Below are 20,000 nucleotides of genomic sequence, written 5' to 3'. Positions count from 1 at the left end.
TACATTACTTTTAGACATTTACTGTTTGTGAAGCCAATCAGAGACTATATTGTAGGACTTACATTCATCTGTACTGTAGAAGTAGCAGGCTTATATGCTAGTGGTGATAATATTTTTCTGCAGGAATGGATACGTGTATTTAAACATGGCTTTAGTTTAAGCGGTTCATAATTATAATTTGTGATTCTGTAGCATTTACTCTACAAAGTCTTGTGTGTGGATGTGATCCCAAGGTCTAGTTTAGGAGATAAGGTGCTCCTTAAGGCATTATGCATGCTTCAAGATAGTGATAATGTAGCGTGAGTATATAAAAGATGGCATCTAAGCAGACAAGACAACATTAGATCCTAGCTGACCTGCATTCTAACAGTAAGTATTGGTTATTGTACCTTTTTATACTTGTACCTGTTGGTGTAATATCAAGCAAACACTGAATACTGAATACATTTAGCATATCTTTATGTGTGTGCAATTAGTTCACATATCCTACACTTTGCACAATATAAAACACTGTAAAGTCAGAAGACCACTGTAGAATTACCGGTATATCTAAATCATATTGATGTGCCCCATTAAGTAGCAGTAGAAGTAGCTGAAGGTACATATTAGATGTGGGAATAAGCTAGCCTGATCTACAAACAAAGTGACGCCGCATAACTGTAAAAAGCTGACATGAAAATATCACCTGATCATTTCTATTTAAAAAGGAAGATATGTGACCTCAAAATGTCTTCAGCTCACCAGACCAAGTGCTGTGTAAACAGTTAAACGTTAGCTGCTGTTCAGCCGCAAGTTGGAAAAAAACAAACAAAAAACAATAGCCAATCAGCATCAGCAGTGCTGAGATAATGCATTGCTCTGATATTGTGAGATTTCACTGAAATCTCATGAGATTTCATAGAACTTACTTAAACTGAATAAGAAAATAACATGAATGTGCCTGCAAATGACAGATGCACACTCCCTAATTTGTCCTGGGACAAGCATCCTGATTGGCTGCTTAAAGTCTCTCTACAGTGGGGTGGGAATACTTAGGAAATCTAAGGTAAAATATTTTCCTTTTTTACTTAGAGATGTTCAGGTGATATTTTCTAGTCCGCTTTTTACAGCTATGCTGCATCACTTTCACATGCTTCAACATTTTGGTATGATGTCCCTTTAGAGAATAAACAAGAAGAATAACATAACCTACAGTAAGATTTGGGTTCGAAAACAATGAGCTAAAAAAATAAACAAACCAATTGTCTACACAAAATACAGTGTTCCTTTAAGGATGGATTGGCTATAATACACCATGAGTAAATCAATACAAATAGATCACTTTATGTGAATTTGACACCTACATGTATGAAATTAAAAGAACAAACCATACTAAGAAAGGACAAGCCGGTACTCTAAAGCGTTTTTATGCACCACAGTTTCTTAAAATTAAAGGGACACTGAACCAAATTTTTTTCCTTTGTGATTCAGATAGAGCATGCAATTTTAAGCAACTTTCTAATTTACTCCTATTGTCATTTTTTCTTTGTTCTTTTGCTATCTTTATTTGAAAAAGAAGGCATCTAAGCTTTTCATGTGGTTCAGTACTCTGGACAGCACTTTTTATTGGTGGATGAATTTATCCACCAATCAGCAAGAACAACCCAGGTTGTTAACAAAAAATGGGCCGGCATCTAAACTTGCATTCATGCATTTCAAATAAAGATACCAAGAGAATGAAGAAAATTTGATAAAAGGAGTAAATTAGAAAGTTGCTTAAAATTGCATGCTCTATCTGAATCATAAAAGAAAAAATTTGGGTTCAGTGTCCCTTTATGTTCATAACTGAAGTATTGATATTACACATTATATAAATTTGTATGGTAGAGAGTTGTAGATCAAAGGGCAAACAAAAACTCACCCATGAATCCTCCTTTGGCGATACTTACATATTCTTTATTTTTCTAGAACAGAAAAAAATAGCAGTCAGGTCTAGTTGTACGACATCTATCCTTAATAGATATAAAAGATCAGCAATTTAAAATAGTTTTGTTATGTGACAGCCGATACCTGTAAGAAGTGAGCGAGCACCATATTCATGTACATGTCTTCCTCTTCTCTGCCACTTCCCATGAAACACAGGTGCTCTCCACTAGCTACAGAACCAGACTCAATAGACTGCTTCTGAGCTTCTAGCAGAGACTTCACTGAAAGACCAAACTCTGCTGGGTTCTGCAACATCTAGAAAAAATAAATAAAATATATATATATATATAAAAAAAAAATATGATGCCATTTTATACTTAAGATCAGGGGTTTTCAAAGTCTTAGGAGATGGGCATCCCCCTCAGTCGAAATCTAATAGACAGCGCCCCTTTCTCCATTATAGATGTTACTTTTTTCTCTTTAACAAAAATTTTCATTGTTTTATTTTATTTTTTATTGTTTTATTTTTAATTTGGGTAATTTACATCTGATCCAGGCTCCTCACAGAGCTCTTAAAAGCTGATTCTGCTGAACCAAAAAAAAAAAAAAAAAAAAATATTTCAGTTTGCATTTTGCTACTCCTGGGTTAAATATATGTTACTGCTCTAGACAACAAACTCAATGTAGTCTCTGAGTAACTTTGACCATAGAGACACAGCGTGGCAAGTGTCATTGTTGGTTCTTAAAAAACGTTCTAGGTTTTGCCAAAGTCAACTGTTGCTTGTGATTTCCATAGAATACTGAAATGTCACAGTTCCCACTCTTGCCTTTATATGCTCTAGCGCCCCCCCCCCCCAACCATCACAACTGAGCATTTTGTACGTATGCACAATTACACAGGTTCACATGCTGTATTATTACACTAGTGGTATTTGGAACATATGAGATTATTTAAATATCGATCTTGTTCTAAACATGTAAACATTTTAAGACAAAACAAACCAGGTCAGAATCCAAGTGAAATGCTGTTGATAGATGCCCAGAGTTGTACTGCTCTGCTGGTCTGCAATCTACCACAAAGAACCGTACACCTTCCTAGAACAGCCAAATGAAATAAAGTATTGTATTTTAATATCAGTTTAACACAAACATACACTGTGATATACAACATTTATTATCAACAAAGGTATTGGGACACCCTAGCGTGCTCATCTGAAAGTGTCACATAAAATAAGGTTCCAAATTGCTCGTAGCATCTTTCCTTGAGCAAAAAACATAATTTATGTAAGAACTTACCTGATAAATTAATTTCTTTCATATTGGCAAGAGTCCATGAGCTAGTGATGTATGGGATATACAATCCTACCAGGAGGGGCAAAGTTTCCCAAACCTCAAAATGCCTATAAATACACCCCTCACCACACCCACAATTCAGTTTAACGAATAGCCAAGTAGTGGGGTGAAAAAAAAAAAAGGAGTAAAAAAGCATACAAAAAGAGGAACTGGAAATAAAATTGTGCTTTTTATACAAAAATCATAACCACCATAAAAAGGGTGGGTCTCATGGACTCTTGCCAATATGAAAGAAATGAATTTATCAGGTAAGTTCTTACATAAATTATTATTTCTTTCATGTAATTTGCAAGAGTTCATGAGCTAGAGACGTATGGGATAGAAATACCCAAGATGTGGTAGACCAAAAAGAGTCACTAGAAAGGGAGGGATAAAATAAAAACAGCTATTTCCGCTGAAAAAAATAAATCCACAAAAAAAAGTCTCTCATAAATTTCACATAACTTTCAAGAAAAAAAATTAAATCATAAGCAGAAGAATCAAACTGAGACAGCTGTCTGAAGAACTTTTCTACTAAAGACTTCTTCAGAAGAAGCAAATACATCAAAATGGTAAAATTTACTAAATGTATGCAAAGAAGACAAAGTTGCTGCTTTGCAAATCTGATCAACCGAAGCTTCATTCTTAAAAGCCCAAGAAGTGGCGACTGATCTAGTAGAATGAGCTGTAATTCTCTGAGGCGGAGATTGTCCAGCCTCCCAATAAGCCTTGTGAATCAAAAGCTTTAACCAAGATGCCAATGAAATGGCAGAGGCTTTCAGACCTTTCCTATGACCATAAAAAAAAACAAATAGACTAGAAGTCTTACTGAAATCTTTAGTAGCTTCGATATATTTCAAAGCTCTTACAACATCCAAAGAATGTAAAGATCTTTCAAGAGTATTCTTGGGATTAGGACACAAGGAAGGAACAACAATTTCCATACTAATGTTGTTAGAATTCACAACCTTAGGAAGAAATTTAAACGAAGTCCGCAAAACAGCCTTATCCTGATGGAAAATCAGAAAAGGAGACTCACAAGAGAGAGCAGACAATTCAGAAACTCTCCTAGCTGAAGAGATAGCCAAAAGAAACAACACTTTCCAAGAAAGTAATTTAATATCCAAAGAATGCATAGGCTCAAAAGGAGGAGCCTGCAAAGCCTTCAAAAGCAAATTAAGACTCCAAGGGCGAGAGAGAGATTTAATGACAGGCTTGATACGGACCAAAGCCTGCACAAAACAGTGAATATCAGGAAGTTTAGCAAACTTTCTATGAAATAAAACAGAAAGAGCAGATATGTGTCCCTTCAAGGTACTTGCAGACAAACCTTTATCCAAACCATACTGAAGAAACTGTAAAATTCTAGGAATCCTAAAAGAATGCCAAGATAATTTATGTGAAAAACACCAGGAAATATAGGTTTTCCAAACCTGATAATAAATTTTCCTTGAAACAGACTTACGAGCCTGTAGCATAGTATTAATCACATAGTCAGAGAGACCTCTATGACTAAGTACTAAGCGTTCAATTTCCATACCTTCAAATTTAGCGATTTGAGATCCTGATGGAAAAACGGCCCTTGAGACAGAAGGTCTGGCCTTAAAGGAAGTGGCCAAGGTTGGTAACTGGACATCCGGACAAGATCTGCATACCAAAACCTGTGAGGCCATGCTGGTGCTATCAGAAACACATGCAATTGTTCCAATATGATCTTGGAGATCACCCTTGGAAGAAGAACTAGAGGCGGAAAAATCTAAGCAGGTTGGTAAAAGTAAGGAACTGCTAACGCATCCACTATCTCCGCCTGAGGATCTCTGGACCTGGAAAGGTACCTGGGAAGCTTCTTGCTTAGATGGGAAGCTATCAGATCTATTTTGGGGAGACCCCACATCTGTACAATCTGACAAAATACATCTGGATGGAGAGACCACTCCCCTGGATATAAAGACTGATGACTGAGATAATCCGCTTCCCAATTGTCTACACCTGGGATATGTATCGCAGAAATAAGACAGGAGTTGGATTCCGCCTAAGAAAGTATCCGAGATACTTCTTTCATCGCTAAAGGAATGCGAGTCCCCCCTTGATGATTGACGTGCCACAGTTGTGATATTGTCTGTCTGAAAATGAATGAATGATTCTCTCTTTAATAGAGGCCAAGCCTGAAAAGCCCTGAAAATAGCACAGAGTTCTAAAATATTGATTGGAACCCTCAAGAGGCAAGGTTACCAAACACCTTGTGCCGTCAGTGACCCCCAGACAGCTCCCCAACCTGTGAGACTTGTATCTGTTGAAATCACAGTCCAGGCAGGATGAACAAAAGAGGCCCCTTGAATAATCTGATGATGGTCTAACCACCAGGACAGAGAGAGTTGAATGCTGGGATTTATCAACTGTAATAATTGAGTATAATCCCTGCACCATTGATTCAGCATGCAAAGCTGCAGAGGTCTCGTATGAAAACGAGCAATGGGGATCGGGTCCGATGCTGCAGTCATGAGACCTAAAACTTACATGTACATAGCCACTTAAGGGAATGATCGAGACTGAATTTCATTAGTCTCTTGTCTGTTAAAGACAGAGTCATGGACACTGAATCTATCTGGAAACCTAAAAAGGTGACCCTTGTCTGAGGAATCAAGGAACTCTTTGGTAAAATGATCCTCCAACCATGTCTTTGAAGAAACAACACAAGTTAATTAGTGTGAGATTCTGCTAAATCAAAAGATTGAGCCAGTACCAAGATATCGTCCAAATAAGGAAACACCGCAATACCCTGCTCTCTGATTACAGATAGAAGGGCACCGAGAACCTTCGAAAAGATTATTGGAGCTGTTACTAGGCCAAATGGAAGAGCAACAAATTGGTAATGCTTGTCTAGAAAAGAGAATCTCAGAAACTGATAGTAGCCTGGATGAATCGGAATGTGAAGATACGCATCATGTAAGTCTATTGAGGACATGTAATGACCTTGCTGAACAAAAGGCAGAATAGTCCTTATAGTCACCATCTTGAAAGTTGGGACCCTTACAAAATGATTCAAAAACTTCAGATCCAGAACTGGTCTGAAAGAATTTTCCTTCTTCAGGACAATGAATAGATTTGAATAAAAACCCAGACCCTGTTCTAGAATTGGAACAAATACTCCTGAAAGGGCTAGATCTGAAACACACAAAAAGCCTGAGCTTTCACAGGATTTGTTGGAACGTGAGAGAGAAAAAAAATCTTCTCACAGGAGGTCTTATTCTGAAACTTATTTGATACCCCTGAGAGACAATATTCTGAATCCAATGATTCTGAATGGAACCTACCCAAACGTCCTGAAATAATTTCAATCTGCCCCCCACCAGCAGAACTGGATCGAGGGCCGCACCTTCATGCATTCTTGGGGGCTGGCTTTGGTTTCTTGTAAGGCTTGGATTTATTTAGGGGAAGGAGTGGTTTTCTGTTCTCTATTCTGACTAAAGGAACGAAACCGATTAGAAGCTTTAGATTTGCCTTTAGACTTTTTATCTTGAGGCAAAAAAACTTACTTCCCCCAGTAATAGTGGAAATAATAGAATCCAACTGGGAACCAAACAAATTATTACCCTGGTATGATAGAGATAGTAACCTAGATTTAGATACCATGTCAGCATTCCATGATTTAAGCCATAAAGCTCTTCTAGCTAAAATAGCCAAAGACATAGATTTAACATTAATCTTGATGATATAAAAAATAGCATAACAGATAAAATGATTAGCATGTTGAAGCAAATGAACAATACTATGCAAATCATTTTCTCTGTTGTACTAAGCTATCCAACCAAAAAGTTAATGCAGCCGCAACATCAGCCATAGAAATGGCAGGTCTGAGCATATAGCAAGAATGCAAATAAGCTTTCCTTAGATAAGATTCAATCTTCCTATCTAAAGGATCCTTAAAATAAGTACTATCTTCCACAGGAATAATAGTACGTTTAGCAAGAGTAGAAAACATAATTTATGCTTACCTGATAAATTTATTTCTTTTGTAGTGTGTTCAGTCCACGGGTCATCCATTACTTATGGGATATATTCTCCTCCCCAACAGGAAGTTGCAAGAGGATCACCCAAGCAGAGCTGCTATATAGCTCCTCCCCTCACATGTCATATCCAGTCATTCGACCGAAACAAGACGAGAAAGGAGAAACTATAGGGTGCAGTGGTGAATGGAGTTATAATTTAAAATTTAGAACCTGCCTCAAAAAAGACAGGGCGGGCCGTGGACTGAACACACTACAAGAGAAATAAATTTATCAGGTAAGCATAAATTATGTTTTCTCTTGTTAAGTGTGTTCAGTCCACGGGTCATCCATTACTTATGGGATACCAATACCAAAGCTAAAGTACACGGATGATGGGAGGGACAAGGCAGGAACATTAAACAGAAGGAACCACTGCCTGTAGAACCTTTCTCCCAAAAACAGCCTCCGAAGAAACAAAAGTGTCAAATTTGTAAAATTTGGAAAAAGTATGAAGCGAAGACCAAGTTGCAGCCTTGCAAATCTGTTCAACAGAGGCCTCATTCTTAAAGGCCCAGGTGGAAGCCACAGCTCTAGTGGAATGAGCTGTAATTCTTTCAGGAGGCTGCTGTCCAGCAGTCTCATAGGCTAAACGTATTATGCTACGAAGCCAAAAAGAGAGAGAGGTAGCCGAAGCCTTTTGACCTCTCCTCTGTCCAGAGTAAACGACAAACAGAGAAGAAGTTTGTCGAAAATCTTTAGTTGCCTGTAAGTAGAACTTCAGGGCACGGACCACGTCTAGATTATGCAAAAGACGCTCCTTCTTTGAAGAAGGATTAGGACATAATGATGGAACAACAATCTCTTGATTGATATTCCTGTTAGAAACAACCTTAGGTAAAAACCCAGGTTTAGTACGCATGACTAGCTTGTCTGAATGAAAGATCAGATAAGGGGAATCGCAATGTAAGGCAGATAACTCAGAGACTCTTCGAGCCGAGGAAATAGCCATCAAAAACAGAACTTTCCAAGATAAAAGTTTAATATCAATGGAATGAAGGGGTTCAAACGAAACACCCTGAAGAACTTTAAGAACCAAGTTTAAGCTCCACGGAGGAGCAACAGTTTTAAATACACGCTTAATCCTAGCCAAAGCCTGAAAAAAAGCCTGGACGTCTGGATTCTCTGCCAGACGCTTGTGTAAAAGAATAGACAGATCAGAAATCTGTCCGTTTAGTGAACTAGCGGATAAGCCCTTTTCTAAACCCTCTTGTAGAAAAGACAATATCCTAGGAATCCTAACCTTACTCCATGAGTAACTCTTGGATTCACACCAATATAAATATTTACGCCATATCTTGTGGTAAATTTTTCTGGTAACAGGTTTCCGAGCCTGTATTAATGTATCAATAACCGAATCCGAAAACCCACGCTTTGAAAGAATCAAGCGTTCAATTTCCAAGCAGTCAGCCTCAGAGAAATTAGGTTTGGATGGTTGAAAGGACCCTGAATTAGAAGGTCCTGCCTCAGGGGTAGAGACCATGGTGGACAGGACGACATGTCCACTAGGTCTGCATACCAGGTCCTGCGTGGCCACGCAGGCGCTATCAGAATCACCGATGCTCTCTCCTGTTTGATCCTGGCAATCAGACGAGGAAGCAACGGAAAAGGTGGAAACACATAAGCTATGTTGAAAACCCAAGGGGCTGCTAGTGCATCTACCAGCACCGCTCCCGGGTCCCTGGACCTGGATCCGTAACAAGGAAGCTTGGCGTTCTGGCGAGATGCCATGAGATCCAGATCCGGTTTGCCCCAACGAAGAATCAGTTGGGCAAATACCTCCGGGTCAAGTTCCCACTCCCCCGGATGAAAAGTCTGGCGACTTAAAAAATCCGCCTCCCAGTTCTCCACGCCTGGGATGTAGATCGCTGACAGGTGGCAAGAGTGAGACTCTGCCCAGCGAATTATCTTCGAGACTTCCAACATCGCTAGGGAACTCCTGGTTCCCCCTTGATGATTGATGTAAGCCACAGTCGTGATGTTGTCCGACTGAAATCTGATGAACCTCAGTGTTGCCAACTGAGGCCAAGCTAGAAGAGCATTGAATATTGCCCTTAATTCTAGAATGTTTATTGGGAGGAGTTTCTCCTCCTGAGTCCACGATCCCTGAGCCTTCAGGGAGTTCCAGACTGCTCCCCAGCCTAGTAGGCTGGCATCTGTTGTTAAATCGTCCAATCTGGTCTGCGAAAGGACATCCCTTTGGACAGATGAACCCGTGATAACCACCAGAGAAGAGAATCTCTGGTCTCCTGGTCCAGATTTAGCAAAGGGGACAGATCTGAGTAATCCCCGTTCCATTGACTTAGCATGCATAGTTGCAGCGGTCTGAGATGTAGGCGCGCAAATGGCACTATGTCCATCGCTGCGACCATTAAGCCGATCACTTACATGCACTGAGCTACCGATGGGCTTGGAATGGAGTGAAGGACACGGCAAGCATTGAGAGGTTTTGATAGCCTGGACTCCGTCAGGTAAATCTTCATCTCTACAGAATCTATAAGAGTCCCTAGAAAAGGGACCCTTGTGAGTGGTAACAGAGAACTCTTTTCCACGTTCACTTTCCACCCATGCGATCTCAGAAATGCTAGAACTATCTCTGTATGAGACTTTGCATTTTGAAAACATGACGCTTGAATCAGAATGTCGTCTAGGTACAGAGCCACCGCTATGCCTCGTGGTCTTAGTACCGCCAGAAGAGAGCCCAGAAACTTTGTAAAAATTCTCGGGGCCGTAGCCAACCCGAAGGGAAGCGCTACAAACTGGTAATGCCTGTCTAGAAAGGCAAACCTTAGGTCCCGATAATGATCTTTGTGAATCGGTATGTGAAGGTAGGCATCCTTTAAATCCACTGTGGTCATATATTGACCCTCTTGGATCATGGGTAGGATGGTTCGAATGGTTTCCATCTTGAACGATGGAACCCTTAGGAATTTGTTTAAGATTTTTAAATCTAAGATTGGTCTGAAGGTTCCCTCTTTCTTGGGAACCACAAACAGATTTGAATAAAACCCTTGCCCCTGTTCCGTCCGCGGAACTGGGTGGATCACTCCCATCACTAAGAGGTCTTGTACACATTGTAGAAATGCCTCTTTCTTTACTAGGTTTGTTGATAACCTTGACAGATGAAACCTCCCTTGTGGAGGAGAAGTCTTGAAATCCAGAAGGTATCCCTGAGATATAATCTCCAGCGTCCAGGGATCCTGTACATCTCTTGCCCAAGCCTGGGCGAAGAGAGAGAGTCTGCCCCCCACTAGATCCGTCTCCGGAAAGGGGGCCCTGACTTCATGCTGTCTTAGGGGCGGAAGTAGGCTTTCTGGCCTGCTTGCCCTTGTTCCATGACTGGTTGCTTTTCCAACCCTGTCTGTAACGAGCAGTAGTTCCTTCCTGTTTTGGAGCGGAGGAAGTTGATGCTGCTCCTGCCTTGAAATTACGAAAGGCACGAAAATTAGACTGTTTGGCCTTTGATTTGGCCCTGTCCTGAGGAAGGGTGTGGCCCTTACCTCCAGTAATGTCAGCAATAATTTCCTTCAAGCCGGGCCCGAATAAGGTCTGCCCTTTGAAAGGAATGTTTAGCAATTTAGACTTAGAAGTTACATCTGCTGACCAGGATTTAAGCCAAAGCGCTCTGCGCGCCCGTATGGCGAATCCGGAATTTTTAGCCGTAAGTTTGGTTAAATGCACTACGGCATCCGAAACAAACGCATTAGCCAGCTTAAGGGTTCTAATCTTGCTCAGAGACTCATCCAATGGTGCTGTGCGAATCGCCTCTTCCAGAGACTCAAACCAGAATGCCGCTGCAGCAGTGACAGGCGCAATGCATGCAAGAGGCTGTAATATAAAACCTTGTTGAATAAACATTTTCTTAAGATAACCCTCTAATTTTTTATCCATTGGATCTGAGAAAGCACAGCTATCCTCCACCGGGATAGTGGTACGCTTGGCTAAAGTAGAAACTGCTCCCTCCACCTTAGGGACCGTCTGCCATAAGTCTCTTGTGGTGGCGTCTATAGGGAACATTTTTCTAAATATCGGAGGAGGGGAAAAAGGCACACCGGGTCTATCCCACTCCTTACTAATAATCTCTGTAAGCCTCTTTGGTATAGGAAAAACGTCAGTACACACCGGCACCGCGTAGTATTTATCCAGCCTACATAATTTCTCTGGGATTGCCACCGTGTCACAATCATTCAGAGCCGCTAACACCTCCCCTAGCAACACGCGGAGGTTCTCAAGCTTAAATTTAAAATTTGAAATTTCTGAATCCGGTCTCCCTGAATCAGAACCGTCACCCACAGAATGAAGCTCTCCGTCCTCATGTTCTGCAAATTGTGACGCAGTATCAGACATGGCTCTCGTGTCATCGGCGCGCTCTGTCCTTAACCCAGAACTGTCGCTTGCCTCTTAACTCTGGCATATTGTATAACACTTCTTTCATAACATTAGCCATATCATGTAAAGTGATTTGTAAGGGCCTTGATGTACTTGGCGCCTCAATCTCACGCACCTCCCGAGCGGGAGACGAAGGTACTGACACGTGAGGAGAGTTAGACGGCATAACTGTCCCCTCGTTGTCTGGTGATAATTTTTTAAGCGGTACAGATTGATTTTTCAAAGTAACATCAATACAATTGGTACACATATTTCTATTGGGCTCCACAACGGCTTTTAAACATAATGAACAAGCAGATTCCTCTGTTTCAGACATGTTTAAACAGACTAGCAATGAAGCTAGCAAGCTTGGAAAATACTTTCAATAAATTTGCAAGCAATATAAAAAACGCTGCAGCGCTTTTAAAAAACACAGTTGAGTAACTAAAGAATAATTCAGTTATAGTCAACAATTCTTTAAATGTATTAATTATCAGGGGATTGTACCCATTAGCAACCGGATGATTATCCCCTCAGTACCCAAAAAAACGGATAGCAAATTAATATAAAACGTTTTTATCACAGTCTAACACACTGTCACAGGTCTGCTGTGACTGATTACCTCCCTCAAAAAACGAATTTTGAAGACCCCTGAGCTCTCTAGAGACGTCCTGGATCAAGGAGGAAGAAGCAGGAAGACTGTGCTAGAATTTTAACTGCGCAACAAGGCGCTAAAAAGAGGCCCCTCCCGCTCATTTACAACAGAGGGAGACCTGATATAACGGTTTCTATGCAGAAATATACGTTAGCCATGTGGAAAATAATTCATGCCCAAAGGATTTATCACCAAAGTACCTCACAAAATGAATAACATGCCAGTAAACGTTTTGAAAATAAACTTCTTTAAATGTCATGCAAAGTTATTACTAAGCCTGCAACCAGTCGCTACCACTGCAGATAAGGCTTAAGCATTATTTTAGTATTAACAGTATTTTCACAGTCAAATTCTAGTCCCTAGAAAATAACTCTATTGTACATACATTTATCAGCCTGATACCAGTCACTACTACTGCATTTAAGGCTGTACTTACATCATACGGGTAACAGCAGTATTTTCTTAGTCAATTCCATTCCCAGAAAATATTGTACTGCACATACCTCAATTGCGGTGGACCCCGCATGCTATTCCCATGTTCTGAAGTTACCCCACTCCTCAGAATGTCGAGAACAGCCAGTGGATCTTAGTTACGCCTGCTAAGATCATAGAAAACGCAGGCAGTTTCTTCTTCCAAATACTGCCTGAGATAGAAAAAAACAGCACACTCCGGTGCCATTTAAAATAACAAACTTTTGATTGAAGAATAATTAAGTAAAAACTCCAACTCCTCCAGCAACCTCCTTCTTTGTTGAGGGTTGCAAGAGAATGACTGGGTATGACATGTGAGGGGAGGAGCTATATAGCAGCTCTGCTTGGGTGATCCTCTTGCAACTTCCTGTTGGGGAGGAGAATATATCCCATAAGTAATGGATGACCCGTGGACTGAACACACTTAACAAGAGAAATAGCCCCATCAACCTTAGGGACTTTTCCCAAAACTCTAATTTAGCCACTGGCAAAGGATACAACTTTTTAAACCTTGACGAAGGAACAAAAGTAGTACAAGGCTTAGACCATTCCTTAGCAATCACATCAGAAATAGCATCAGGAACTGGAAAAACCTCAGGAGTAGTCATAGGAAGTTTATAGACAGAATTTAAACGTTTACTGGATTTATTATCAAGAGGACCAGACTCCTCAATATCCAAAGTTATTAACATTTCTTTTAACAAAGAACGAATATACTCAATCTTAAAAAGATAAGATGATTTATCAGTGTCAATGTCTGAAGTAGGATCTTCTGAGTCAGAGAGATAAAGGATATATCATTATGTTGCCAGTCATTACAAATTTCATCATTATAATGAAAAGTTTTAAAAGACCTTTTACGTTTATTTGAAGGAGGTATAGCTGCCATAGCCTTCTGTATTACATCAGCAATATAATTTTTCATATCAACAGGGATATCATGTACTTTAGATGTTGAAGGAACAACAGATACTGTACTAGCACTAATGGAAACCTTTTCTGCATGCAAAAGCTTATCATGACAACTATTACACATTACAGCTGGAGATATAATCTCCACTAGCTTACAACAGATACACTTAGCTTTGGTAGCATGGTTCCTACAGCAGTTTCTGAGACAGGATTAGATTGAGACATCTTGTAAAATGTAAAAAAAGAAAAGAAAAAATAACATTTAAACAGAAATATCTTATTTCCACATATAGCAGTTTCAGTAATGGGAAAAAATGCAAATGTTAAAATTGGCAAAAAAAGCAAATAGCATAGCCCTCTTAGCATAAAGAAGGCAAGGAGCATATAGGAAGTGAGTTAAAATAAAACTAATTTTTTGGCGCCAAGTATGACGCACGATGCAAAAGGAAGTTGATAATTTTTTTGGTGCCAACAAACATCCGGAAATGGCACAACTCGCATCATAACAAACACAATTTCGCGCCAAACAACCTAGCATCAACTAAGACGCAGGAAATGACGAACTTACGTCATTACAGATGCACATTCGCGCCCAAAAAAATCTTGTGCCAAAAATAACAGCATTTTGCGCCCTTGCAAGCCTAATTTGCCCGCAAGTTTTCCAAAGAGAAACAAGTCAAATTGAAAAAAAGACTATACCCCAGGTAAGACAAACTTCCTAAAACATGATTCCCATAACGAAACTGCTGGACTGCAAAGGGAAATACACATAAACCTGACTCATGGCAAATATAAGTAAAATACATATATTTAAAACTTTATATTAATACATAAAGCGCCAAACCATAGCTGAGAGTTTCTTAAATAATGATACATACTTACCAAATAACACCCATCCACATATAGCAGATAGCCAAACCAGTACTGAGAGCTATCAGCAGAGGTAATGGTATATAAAAGAGTATATTGTCGATCTGAAAAGGGAGGTAGGAGATGAATCCCTACGACCGATAACAGAGAACCCTTGAAAAGATTTCCCGCAAGGAAAACCATAAAATCAAATAGGCGCGGGGGGGGGGGGGGGGGGGGGGGGTGGCGGAGCCTGCAGCTGTTGCGGAGGGTCATGTTTGTTGAGAGCTCCTGACTTAATCTGGAATTTTGGGGGATATTTTATATTTAAAAGTGCCTTATTGAAGCAGAACTCGTAGATGAAGTACCCTGGAAGACCCTTGAAGAATTAGTGGTTGCTCGCTGCAAAGATTGACTTTCCTATGTTCTTCAGCTAAGCGGCATTGGGGCTGACCGCGTGGCAGTGAATCTGCACTGTGGATCTGTTTTCCCAGGTTGCTTGGGCTGCCGCATAATAATTCAGTGGATCCTGGGTTATCGACAGTGAATAGTGCTGTGCAAATCCCATGATTTTAAGTTATAAACCAAGATTGGGTAATTTTAGATATAGCCTGGTCCTAAACGCTCAGTAAACTAAACAGGTGCCTGTGTGGAAACCATCTATTACCATAACGAAAACAAAGTGTGCAGCTACAATATGGATGCACTAGACAAGTGGGAGACAAAGATTCTGCAATTACTTCAGACGCAAGTTCATGATCTGGAGCTTCATCTATCTCAGATCCTCTTCCCTGCAAGTGAGGGAATAATTTGCTACCAAGGCGCAAGTGATAGGTCCAGGCGCCAAGAAGCTAGGCTACCACTTCAAGGCTGTCGTGCAGCGACACAGGATCCGGGGACGACAGCTTACAAGAGGCGCACACATTGAACAGTATTTGCTCGAAGCTGGCTCAGACTTGGAACACTACATTCTATATGCACTATGTCTGAGCGCATTTTGGTCACCAAATCTTATTTTAGTAGCCTGCACGGATACATCTTGGCCCAAGTACTCAAGTTGCTTCCACAAATCTGGAGTGGGATAAGTGTGATTGAAAGCTGCTGGTATGTTTTTATGACTCCTCTCTCTATGTACAGGTACCCATTTAGTACTATACCATCTATGGGTCACTTAATCGGACTATCTATGTAGACGTTATGTTTGCAATACAAAGTTATTTAACACAAGCTTCGTGTAATGTGCTTTTGGGTCTGGACTCATTCATGTTACAACCAAGGATAACCTGATGTGATATTTCCTATACTGTTTATGTATATAGTTATAATGTTAAACCACATTTTGTATGCTATATTTATTTGCCTTACTATATGTTTTCCTCTTTAAGGCTTGTAAAAGTGGTGACATCCACGTCTCTAATGGTTTATTGTTTTGTATTTATGTGAGGGCCAAGAGTGTCTACATAGCACATTAGACGATAGAAAATGGAGATTGTCTACTAGCTATGACTTTATTTCTAGTGTTTTGGATATTTGTTCTGATTTACATGTCGATTATATGACTAATGTACTCACTAGATGCACCTTGTTTATCCCATGTTGAGATTTTTTTTAAGTGTATTCTGTGCAATTTTCATTTTAAAGAATATCCCAAAGCAGGACAAAAATTGAAAAAGTGAGGTTAAGTTTATTTTTTACATTGTTGGATTCTTCTGTGATGCAACAGAAATTACTCTATGTTTTCAACAATGTGTATATTGTGATTTTTTTCCCCCCTGTATTCAGGTATATTTTGATGTATCACAGTTGTGTTGTATTTTGACTTTAACCTTAATAAAAATTATTTAAAAAAAAAAAAAAAATCAAATAGGCGAAACTCTCTTCACATCCCTCTGACAAACACTGTACTCTGAGAGGAATTGAGCTTCAGAATGCTTAGAAGCGCTGATCACAGAAGAAATCATAAAATCAAGCACAAACTTACTTCACCACCTCCATAGGAGGCAAAGTTTGTAAAACTGAATTGTGCATGTGGTGAGGGGTGTATTTATAGGCATTTAGAGGTTTGGGAAACTTTGCCCCTCCTGGTAGGATTGTATATCCCATACGTCACTAGCTCATCGACTCTTGCCAATTACATGAAATAAATATTTTTAATATAAAAAGTTTTTTAGCCAGACATTTAAATATATTTTAGCTTATAATAGTCTCATTTTTATCTCACTAGATTATGTTAATAAAGCCATGAGGTGCCAAATCAGAGACAACACAAGAAGACTGTCCTAAAAAAATCTAATCAATGTATATGCACTAACCCCTTGTTGCCGATTTGCTTGAAGAATTTCGGACACTGAAATTGCCATACAAAGAGCTTGACTTAAATCCGAATCATCTTTGAGTGCTATCAAGCTACTGCCAAAAAGTGTCTGGTTTTCCTACAATAAGAGAAACATTAGACATCTAAACAAAAGAAAACAAACCAGGTTGGTATTAGGTGGTATAAAATAAATAGTACCTGTAGTACTGTGTGAGAGGCACGTTTGTTATGGAACTAGCACAAATAAGTAAATGGATAGGAATAAGGATACTAATAAATGTGTGATGTAAATGTATACTGTAACAGAATCATCATAACATTATTTACAGGTTTTACTAAACTATCCCTACAATATAATAATTTAATGAGTTTGAACAGTTTGTATTTGTTGAGCATGTATTTATTCTCTTTTATTCTATTGTTAGAATATTATATGCTGCACCGTGTGATTAGCATACAGCACAGTGCATCTCATCATTAAAGTTCACATTAAAATATTATATAACAATTTTATAATTATGTGTTGCAGTAATCAGGTTTTTCCATCTGTAGAAGTATTCTCTTTAAATTTGCAACAATAGAATAAAAAGATTCTTGGTAAATATGATAAATATTCATGCATTTATGGTCCATGTTATGTAGTTACCTTGCGGAAGGAAGCTGGTGTTCTGCTGTAGTAATACTGAGCCAAGCTGAAGAGGTCCTCGATATCCTCTGCCTCTAAACTCGTGGGGGAACTTTCTAAAAGTTCTGAAAACAGAATCTTAATCAGCCAGCTTAATACTGAAAACACTAATCCCCTTTTTAGGCACAACAACCCCATCCCCATGACAAGCAATGGACAAATATGGTGGTACAAGCCGTGTTTGCTTTATGATAGCAAAACATTACTTTTGTAATATTAACAGAGTTTGGGCTACAAAAAAGGCCAAAATTCATTCTTAGCAATATCTACTTTAAAAATCATATCACTGAAGAAGATATCTAGTCTGCATTCTCTATCAACAAGGGACAGATTACATAAGATAAATCATATGGTGGTAGAGGGGGGCTTTCCTGTCCAACAACAGCGATGGGAGTTTTACTCATCGCCATTAAACATTTGATTCCTGGGGTTCTGCTGTGGCAAAAATGCATTCCCTTCTAATTTAAATATCACTTTTAACAATAAGCTAGCAAACTAGAGGTGAGATGTCATCCGTAGTCACTAGATACATATCCATTAAAAGTTAGAAATCTTGTGTCATTATACCCTGGGCCAATTAGCAAATGTAAAGCTATAAATACAAACATCTCCATTCTAATATGCACACATGTATGTTCACAGCAGAAATTATTATTCTCTAAGGGCATGGGCTTATTAATAAATAAATAGGGATTTTCTGAAGTAGCGGGTGCTGCTTCGTAGGAAAACAAGAAAGGTAAAATCTTTTACTTATTTTTACTTTTTTATTTATTTGGTTGGTGTTTTTATAGCAACCATATGTAATAAGATACCTCATTAAAGGGAGATGAAACAAGTTGGGATAGAGACAAAATATAATAATATGTACTTTATTTACTTTACCTGCAAATTGATACTGCAGTGCCTCGCCATTAACCCTTTCTTTTTATTTTCTGAATTGTATAGCTCTAACTCCCCCCACACATTTCCTTCTATGGCTTTATTTATATCTATGGTTGCTTTTGGTAGAAAACAAAACTGAATAGGGATTATCTGCTGGAACATGCCTATAAACTGTGAACTCATTGAAATACAATGCCTGTGTCTTAACATTGATAAGGGGGTGGGGCGTTGTCTGCCCCAGACAGTTTAACTATGTAATTAATTTTGCATATATTTGAAAATGATTTTAAAATACTTGCCAGCAATTTTAAAAATTTTTTTATGCAAACTATTTTTAATTAATTAGCCCTTTTAGGATATGCACAGATCTAAACCTGTTTTATGGCACTTTAACCTTTTTTCATGCAAGCAGTTTTCAGCATGTTTAAAATATACATTAAAAACAGGTATCATGCACAGGAAACACCAGTATTTAACTTTTGTTTCATGAACAAAAAGTTTAGGTTAAAGGGACATATTACTCTAAAGTTTTCTCCCCTTCAATTTGTTAGCAATGGTACATTTTACCTCCTGGAATGTATTCGTTTGCAAACAGCTCTTTTAACTTTATTTTATTAAGTGAAATAGCTGCATTTGCCTGTAGTCAGGGGAGATGAGAGAGATTTTTGTATCTTAAATAGCTGATTGTGCTGATTTAACTCCTCGGCCATAATTAGTATTCCAATATCTAACTATTAGGCTGTGTGTTTAGACATATATAACATTAGCAGCTCTGCTTTACATGCAGTTTTAGCCCATTTTTATGGTCATATCTTTGAGAACAACAGGTCATGGCTAAAACTGCTATTTCAAATACAAAAATAAATAAAATGAACAATATCCCATACATTTAATCATCTGCAGTATTTATAACAAGACATTTGGGATACATTAAGTCAAAAACAAAATTTATGCTTACCTGATAAATTCATTTCTCCTGTAGTGTGGTCAGTCCACGGGTCATCATTACTTCTGGGATATTATCTCCTCCCCTACAGGAAGTGCAAGAGGATTCACCCAGCAGAGCTGCCACACAGCTCCTCCCCTCTACGTCACCTCCAGTCATTCGACCAAAGGACCAACGAGAAAGGAGAAGCCCAAGGGTGTAGTGGTGACTGGAGTATAATCCAAAATTTTTTTTAGCCTGCCATAAAAAACAGGGCGGGCCGTGGACTGACCACACTACAGGAGAAATGAATTTATCAGGTAAGCATAAATTTTGTTTTCTCCTGTTAAGTGTGGTCAGTCCACGGGTCATCATTACTTCTGGGATACCAATACCAAAGCAAAAGTACACGGATGACGGGAGGGACAGGCAGGCTCTTTATACGGAGGGAACCACTGCCTGAAGAACCTTTCTCCCAAAAACAGCCTCCGAAGAAGCAAAAGTGTCAAATTTGTAAAATTTGGAAAAAGTATGAAGAGAAGACCAAGTTGCAGCCTTGCAAATCTGTTCAACAGAAGCCTCATTCTTAAAGGCCCAAGTGGAAGCCACAGCTCTAGTAGAATGAGCTGTAATTCTTTCAGGAGGCTGCTGTCCGT

At 39.1% G+C, this 20,000-nt stretch overlaps 1 protein-coding gene across 2 annotated transcripts in view; it reads right to left on the bottom strand.

The window, feature by feature from the left end:
- TBC1D23 (TBC1 domain family member 23) overlaps positions 1-20,000 on the bottom strand; it is a 203,832-nt gene that overhangs the window by 55,411 nt on the left and 128,421 nt on the right. For both annotated transcript variants that reach the window (XM_053706057.1, XM_053706058.1), the window contains exons 8-12: positions 17,499-17,602; positions 16,851-16,970; positions 2,908-3,000; positions 2,050-2,220; positions 1,901-1,943 (exon numbers count right to left, since the gene is read on the bottom strand). In XM_053706057.1, the coding sequence (XP_053562032.1) occupies positions 1,901-1,943; positions 2,050-2,220; positions 2,908-3,000; positions 16,851-16,970; positions 17,499-17,602 (531 nt within the window). The remainder of the gene's footprint in view (positions 1-1,900; positions 1,944-2,049; positions 2,221-2,907; positions 3,001-16,850; positions 16,971-17,498; positions 17,603-20,000) is intronic.

This window comes from Bombina bombina, chromosome 3 (assembly GCF_027579735.1).
Source record: "Bombina bombina isolate aBomBom1 chromosome 3, aBomBom1.pri, whole genome shotgun sequence".
In the NCBI taxonomy this organism is placed as follows: Eukaryota; Metazoa; Chordata; class Amphibia; order Anura; family Bombinatoridae; genus Bombina; species Bombina bombina.
This window is presented reverse-complemented; position numbering and strand designations above follow the sequence as displayed.